Source organism: Bufo gargarizans, chromosome 2 (genome assembly GCF_014858855.1).
Source record: "Bufo gargarizans isolate SCDJY-AF-19 chromosome 2, ASM1485885v1, whole genome shotgun sequence".
Taxonomy (NCBI): Eukaryota; Metazoa; Chordata; class Amphibia; order Anura; family Bufonidae; genus Bufo; species Bufo gargarizans.
Window position 1 is genome coordinate 17,835,826 of NC_058081.1, and position 8,130 is coordinate 17,843,955.

At 42.7% G+C, this 8,130-nt stretch overlaps 1 protein-coding gene across 3 annotated transcripts in view; it reads left to right on the forward strand.

The window, feature by feature from the left end:
* Nucleotides 1-7,768, forward strand: part of EMILIN1 (elastin microfibril interfacer 1) — a 32,231-nt gene extending 24,463 nt beyond the window's left edge. For 2 of the 3 annotated variants that reach the window (XM_044278687.1, XM_044278685.1), the window contains exons 5-8: nt 624-749; nt 1,419-1,436; nt 2,475-2,609; nt 3,647-7,768. In XM_044278687.1, the coding sequence (XP_044134622.1) occupies nt 624-749; nt 1,419-1,436; nt 2,475-2,609; nt 3,647-3,981 (614 nt within the window). In that variant the 3' untranslated portion in view covers nt 3,982-7,768. The remainder of the gene's footprint in view (nt 1-623; nt 750-1,418; nt 1,437-2,474; nt 2,610-3,646) is intronic. The other variant, XM_044278686.1, reaches the window with a different exon arrangement.
* The last annotated feature ends 362 nt before the right edge of the window (nt 7,769-8,130 follow it).

Sequence of the window (8,130 nt, forward strand, 5' to 3'; positions counted from 1 at the left end):
GACCAGTCCTGGGCATGTTGGCAGTTGTTTTGAAAGCCCTCCACTTGTAGACTATCTTCCGGACAGTGGAATGGCTGATTTCAAAATCTTTTGAGATCTTTTTAAATCCCTTCCCAGACTCATAGGCTGCTACAATCTTTTTTCTGAAGTCCTCTGACAGCTCTTTTGCTCTCACCATGGTGCTCACTCTCACTTCAACAGTCAGGAGCACACCAAACTAAATGTCTGAGGTTTAAATAGGGCAAGCCTCATTCAACATGCAGAGTAACGATCTACTAATTATGTGCACCTGGTGTGATATACCTGTGTGAGATCTGAGCCAATTTAAGAGGGAATACATGTGAGGGTGTCCTATCTTTTTCCTCAGTTAGAATAGGCATTTTTGTAGAATGACATTTACAGAAGATCTTGAAAAGACTTTTCTTCAGTTTTCTTTGTTTAGTTGGATTACTTTAATCTCTCTGTATTGTTGAAACGGAGATGAAATAACCTTTTATTAAAAATGTTACAAAAAACCACATGCTTTCAAAGGGTGTCCTAATTTTTTCACATGACTGTATGTTACTTATAGTAGCTAAATATCAGGAATCAAAATGAAAAGTAACCATATTCTTCTGTATTAGGACCCCCAGGTCTGCCAGGTCCACCAGGACCAATTGGAAGAACAGGGCCACAAGGTCCAGCGGGGCCACAGGGACCACCTGGGAAAGATGGCGCTCAAGGAAAGGAAGGACCTGTTGGACCACCAGGTGAGAGCCCTACACATGCAAGTACCATATATATATATATATATATATATATGATGAGGTCTCTGTAGAGCTGATGTGACCATTGTGAATGGGCCATGGACTAGTGGCAAAGGTTAGGGTTATGTGTTAGGGTCATGGTTATGGGCCATGTGCTGGGGTCAATGATAAGGGTCACGGTTATTGGTAAAGGGTTAGGGTCAGGTTTGATGTTGAAGTTACACTAATGAGTCAGATCTCTGTACTCATCGTGCATGTCTGTATTTTGTCAGGTGGTGCAGTTGTACAGGTATATAGGCACTCATTTAAATGTACCCTATAACATAAACAGATGCAGGACTTCTACAAAAGGTCGTTTGCCTCCAAGTTTTCATGTTTAGGAACAGTTTGTGCAAATCCTCCATATGTCCCCAGTTCTGACTATAGGAGGATAAAGTATACATTACACCTCTGGGGCTGTTCTATAGTATAAGTAATAATGAGAGCCATGTCCTCCTGGTATAATCATATAGACTATATCACATTATATGGACTGTGTGCTAGCTGTGTCATATAGATACCGCCACCCATCACAGTGGATCCTGTTAGCAGCTGCTAGAGGATCTCCTGACCATACATCACAGTTAGTGTTTGGCTGATATGTAAGTTTTTTGTTTTTGACCTCTTTTATAGGACTTCAAGGAGAACAAGGTGAGACTGACATCTGGATGTGAAGGTTGTATAGCAAGAGAAAGGTCTGGGAATCCTGTCACCCCTATGTAATTACATACATGGACAGGATATCAGCAGATATCATCACTAGATCATTACGCACATGGACAGGAGAACAGCAGATATCATCACTAGATCATTACACACATGGACAGGAGAACAGCAGATATCATCACTAGATCATTACAATCATGGACAGGAGAACAGCAGATATCATCACTAGATCATTACACACATGGACAGGAGAACAGCAGATATCATCACTAGATCATTACATACATGGACAGGAGAACAGCAGATATAACTAGATCATTACATACATGGACAGGAGAACAGCAGATATCATCACTAGATCATTACATACATGGACAGGAGAACAGCAGATATCATCACTAGATCATTACATACATGGACAGGAGAACAGCAGATATCATCACTAGATCATTACATACATGGACAGGAGAACAGCAGATATAACTAGATCATTACATACATGGACAGGAGAACAGCAGATATAACTAGATCATTACATACATGGACAGGAGAACAGCAGATATCGTCACTAGATCATTACAATCATGGACAGGAGAACAGCAGATATCATCACTAGCTCATTACATACATGGACAGGAGAACAGCAGATATCATCACTAGATCATTACAATCATGGACAGGAGAACAGCAGATATCATCACTAGATCATTACATACATAGACAGGAGAACAGCAGATATCATCACTAGATCATTACAATCATGGACAGGAGAACAGCAGATATAACTAGATCATTACAATCATGGACAGGAGAACAGCAGATATCATCACTAGATCATTACAATCATGGACAGGAGAACAGCAGATATCATCACTAGATCATTACATATATGGACAGGATATCAGCAGATATACCGTAGATATTTGGGTGGGTCAGACATTACCTAGGGGCTTATTACCCTGTAGTACACCTGATTCTGAGGTTCATACTGAAATGGCCGTGTTCTGTTGTCTGCGATTTCAGGTCCCATCGGCATGCCACCTGACGTTCCTCAAATCTCCTTCTCGGCTGCTCTCACTTATCCATTAACAGAACCTGGAACTATTGGATTTGACAAACTGCTGGTAAATGATGGAAATGCCTATGACGCCTCAACAGGTGAGTAATGGCTTTCTCCTATCAAACTGGAACCATGTGTGAGGGTTCAGTATTCAGTCACACCAGTAACCAGAAATACAATAGTCACTATCATAGGACTCCATCCAATCATGCCTATCATAGGAGTCCATCCAATCATGCCTATCATAGGAGTCCATCCAATCATGCCTTTCATAGAAGTCCATCCAATCATGCCTATCATAGGAGTCCATCCAATCATGCCTATCATAGGACTCTATGCAATCATGCCTATCATAGGAGTCCATCCAATCATGCCTATCATAGGAGTCCATCCAATCATGCCTTTCATAGAAGTCCATCCAATCATGCCTATCATAGGAGTCCATCCAATCATGCCTATCATAGGACTCTATGCAATCATGCCTTTCATAGAAGTCCATCCAATCATGCCTTTCATAGAAGTCCATCCAATCATGCCTTTCATAGGACTCCATCCAATCATGTCTATCATGTTTTTTGGGGCATTTAGATGCCTTGGTCACATTGACTACGTCATCGAAAGTGTTAAATACCTGTGATTGGCATTGTTGCCGGTCACAGACATTAGCTCCAAGCTTCTGCTGTTTGAAACAGCAGAGACACGCCGGCTATGGCGCCCGCTGCGCTTGCAAGCGTGCATCATATGTAAAACCCCTCCTTCCACCACACATGTACGGTGCTGGGATTCAAGTGGTTAATGAGGACCTGTGACCTCTCTTTGTTAGCAATATCAATTCTTAATCATCTTTACATATAACTGTATGTTGTGCCGTTCCCTGCACAGTCTTACACTATCTTATCAGTGCTGTCAGACTGTGCAGGGACACGCCCCTGACCGGTAACACCCAATTAGATTCAGACTTGACAATTCATTTTAGAAACTTCTAGTAATATCCCTGCTATTGATGGGTCCTGATGGAGGCTGGGTAGGATCCTTGACATCAGTGACATGAGTCCTATAGAAATGAATAGGATCAGTCATCATCCATCAACCACGAAAGATCCTTCTCATAACACCACCCTCTTTCTCTCGACAGGTGTATTCACCGCACCTGTGGCGGGTCGATACTACTTCAGCGCCATTTTAACTGGCTACCAAGATGAGAAGATTGAAGCCGTCCTCTCCAAGTCCAACACAGGCATTGCACGTGTGGACTCAGCAGGCTACCAGCCTGAGGGCCTGGAGAAGAAACCCCTGGTGGAAAACAAGACGCCCCCTGGTGCCTTGGCGGTGTTCAACATTATTCTGCAGCTGAATGCCGGGGACACCATCTGTATTGACCTGGTGACGGGGCGTCTGGCTTATTCTGATGAGCCCCTGACAATCTTTAATGGAATCCTCCTATATGAGGGGGAAGCAGACTTGGAATAGACCACATTGGTTCAGTCCTTCTGAGGAGCTCAGAAGAGGAAGGACAAAAAGTCTTCTTCATCATTTAAAAAAACTTTTAGCTGTGACAACTATAAGGGCTCAAGAGGAATATGGAGGACCTTGTGCCCTCAGACACTAAGCCCTCGAGACCACTGCAAAACATCATCTGCACCAAGTCTGTGTTATCAGTATTAACACCACAATGTACCTCACTTGTCGTAACCCCCATGATAAACCACTTACAGATGTTACCCCATAACTACGACCCTCACAGCTCGATGATCTGAGATCGAGTGACTGTCCATCCATATATATGGGAACGTCCGTGCACCTGATATCGCTATTCAATGGAGCCGTAGTCACCTTGATTTCCTGCTGGGGAGACACCTGGTGAGGAAGTGAAGACCTACTAAACCCCAGAATGGGAGGAGGTCACAGAGATGCTTCTGCAATCAGTGTTCTTGTGCATGGTCATCACAAGAGTCATCACTGAGAGGTTGCAGCTAGGTACCCCACTTGGTCAAAGTAAAGTGACACATGCAGAGAGTGGACCCCCAGACTTGATATCAGAAGGGTTCTCAGCTCATGGACCCTCTGTCTGTCATCAGAAAACTCTTTTCCATAAAAATACAGTGGTGAAGAGCAAAGAATGAATACACAGTAAACTGGTTGACTCATTCTCCTTGTGTAGACAAAGAGGATATGTAAGTTTGAGACCCCACATGACTCCAGCCCTAAATCAATGAAAAGGACGTATCGACCGTAGTTATGAGTTACACAGCCAAGGCCCGAACACTGCAGCTTTTCACTCTGCATATGTATAAGACTGGGACATGAATGACTGAAGACCACATGTAGAGTAACCTGATTACACAGCAGAAGACATAGCGCCTCACGCCCACACACACTGTGCACCCCACACAATACTTCTACCTATTTATATATTTATAAAGCATGAGCCCTTATTCTCCTCTTCTGTCCCTGGATAAATCATGGTCACCTGGCCCTTCCACGAGGCTCCTGGGGACTGAACTTGTCTCATTAGCTGTTAACACCCAACTCCAGTCATCACCCCACGTCAGGACATCAAAGCCATAAATTAGGGAAGCGAGGAGTTTCACAATCCGCCAGACTTTTTGGCAAAATGCCACAAATGGCAGGGTGGTAATATAGAGGCCGATCGATGAGGTAGATGGTGGATGTTGAGATAGAAGTCAAGCAATGAGGTAGAGGCTGAGGGATCAGACAGAGGCCAATCTATGATGTAGAGGAGAAAGTGAGGTACCGTAGATCCCAGATGATGAGATAGAAGTCAAGCAATGAGATAGAGGCCAGCTTATGATGTAGAGGCAAAGTGATGAGGAAGAGGCAGCCTGATGAGGTAGACATCAAGTGATGTAAAAGGAGAGGGAAATGACCTGCCCAAGACTACGTCATCTCTGATGTCAACAAGAACTACATTTCTCCAGTATTTTCCTATACAAAAGTCCTAAACCAGGCAGACTGTACAACATGCCCACTGTCCCTGTGATATGCAGACAACACTGTACAAAACCTTTAGGCAGGTGTGGGAAAATTCCCCAAAGTAAGAATGGTTTCAAAAATAGAAGTTTCAATAGTGTATTTTTTATTAATAAACAAAATGCTAAGTGAATGAAGAAAAGAGAAATCTAAATCCAATCAATACTTGGTGTGCCCGCACTTTACCTTCAGCATCAGTTCTTCTAGGTACACTTGCACACAGTATTTTAAGGAGATCGGCAGGGAGGGTGTTCCAAAAATCTTTGAGAACTAACAAAGGATCCTTTGTGGATGTAGGCTTGCTCAAATCCTTCTGTCTCTTCATGTAATCCCAGACAGACTGGAAGATGTTGAGATCAAGGCTCTGTAGGGGCCATAGCATCACTTCTTTGTTCTTTTTTATGTTGAAGATAGTTCTTAATGACATTGGATGGATGTTTGAGGCCCTTGTCCTGCTGTAGAATACATTTGGAGCCAATCGGAAGCCTCCCTGATGGTATTGCATGATGGATAAGTATGTGCCTATATTTCTGAGCATTGAGCACACCATTAATCCTGACCAAATCCCAAACTCAGCTAAAACGCAGACCCAAAATTGCAAGAAACCTCCACCATCTTCACTGCTGCCTGCTGATGCTCATTATTGTACCACTATTGGGCAGACTAGATGGGCCAAATGGTTCCTATCTGCCGACACATTCTATGTTTCTTCAGACCTTTGGTGAAGAAATTGTCTACTGTTACAGCCCAGTTTTTCACATTGTGACTCATCAGTCCAGAGCACCTGTTTCCATTTTTCTGCACCTCATTTTTTATTTTTTCGGGCATAGCTGGGTTGCTTGGCCTTGTTCCCATGTCGAAGGTATGGCTGTTTGGCCACAATTCTTCCATGAAGACCACTTCTAGACAGACTTCTCCGACAGTAAATGGGTGTACCTGGGCACCATTGGTTTCTGACAGGTCTGAGCTGATGGCACTGCTAGACATCTTGCAATTTCAAAGAGAATTAAGCATGATGTTTCTTTGATCTGCTGCACTAACTTTCCTTGTATCTATGGTCTTCAGTGTTGCCTGTTTCGTTGTGGTTCTTTAAAGGGCTTGAATAGCACATCTTGAAATACCAGTCTGCTCTGAAATATTTGCCTGAGAGAGACCTTACCCATCCAGTATAACTACCTTGTGTCTTGTTGCTGCACTCATTCTTGCCATGATGTATCACCTCGACTTGAAACTGTCTTCTACAACCTCGCCTTTGTAGCAGAGTTTGGCTGTTCCTCACCAAGTTCCAAGCCCTCTTCTCAGCTGTTCCTGTGAACAACTTTGTTTCAACATCCATATAAAAATGAAGATTATTATCATGTATGTGGTATAATTAGTTAATCATACACCTTCAACATCCCTGTATTTGTGCAAATATACTTAGAAGAATTGATGCTGTTTTGAAGGCAACGGGTGGTCACACCAAATATTGATTTGCTTTAGATTTCTCTTTTGTTCATTCACTTTGTTAATTAAAAAAATAAACTAATAACACCGTTTTTTTTTAAGGCATTTTTTTCCAAGCCTGCCTAAAATGTTTGCGCAGTAATATATATATATTGGATAGGCTTGAAGCCCAGAATGTGTTGAGATGTCCTCCATAATGCTGTTGCATCTACAGCTATTAAATAAAGCAGGATAATGTTTTTGGATGGGGCATGGATAAGAGAGGTCACACTTTGTAAGATGCACATGCTCTACAAGCAAAGGGGGACAGGTCCTACAAGGGTGGGGTGACTCTATAAGAGAAGGATGGCATGCTCTATAAGAAAAGGGAGGAATGCCCTACAAGGAAAAGGAGGCACATTCTAAAAGGAAAGGGAAACATTCTCTACAAAGCACTGGGTTTTGGGTTCTTGTCTTTGGCCCTTCATCTTAAATTATGTGAGGTCACCAATGTCTCTGACATAAAAGTGAGAGGTCATGGCTCTGCTGACAATACTTTCTCTGTGGTCATTTCTCACCTTCACTCAGCGCTGGCCAAAATGGCCTCAGAGTAAACTCGTCACACTCCCTAGGAGCAACTGTGCTTGTGTGCTGCCATTTTATATTTACTTTTTATTACCCCCCAAAAACCAGTGAAGAGGAACTTCTGAGCCAGGATCTACCGTGACCTGAGAACAAGTTTCTTATAAGCCGGATGTCATGATGTTGAGCCATACTCTTATTATTACCTTTTAATGTATAGATTTGGATTTTCAATAAAGTTTATTGTTTAAAAAAAAAACACACAAATCGGGTGAACTTGTCTGATGGCAACTGTAAAATAGACATGAAAAAAATACAAAAATTTAAGTAGATTGGATAAATTGGAATATGCAAATCAAGAAAATACATGCGTATGTCTGGTTAGCTTAAGCTACAAGGTGACCAGGCACAGGAAGAAGGGAGGAGCGGATTACATCAGAGTCTGGCTGCAGGGACAAACTACCAAACACCTGCAATAACAGCAAGAAGACCACGAGACTTGGGACAGTCTCGTTTTCTGATGGAGGCACAGTTACCTCGAATCAGTGACGAGAAAAATAATATGTAAAGTATGGGACAGCACCAGGCCCAGATGGATTGTCAGGCTGGGTCTCGTAGACA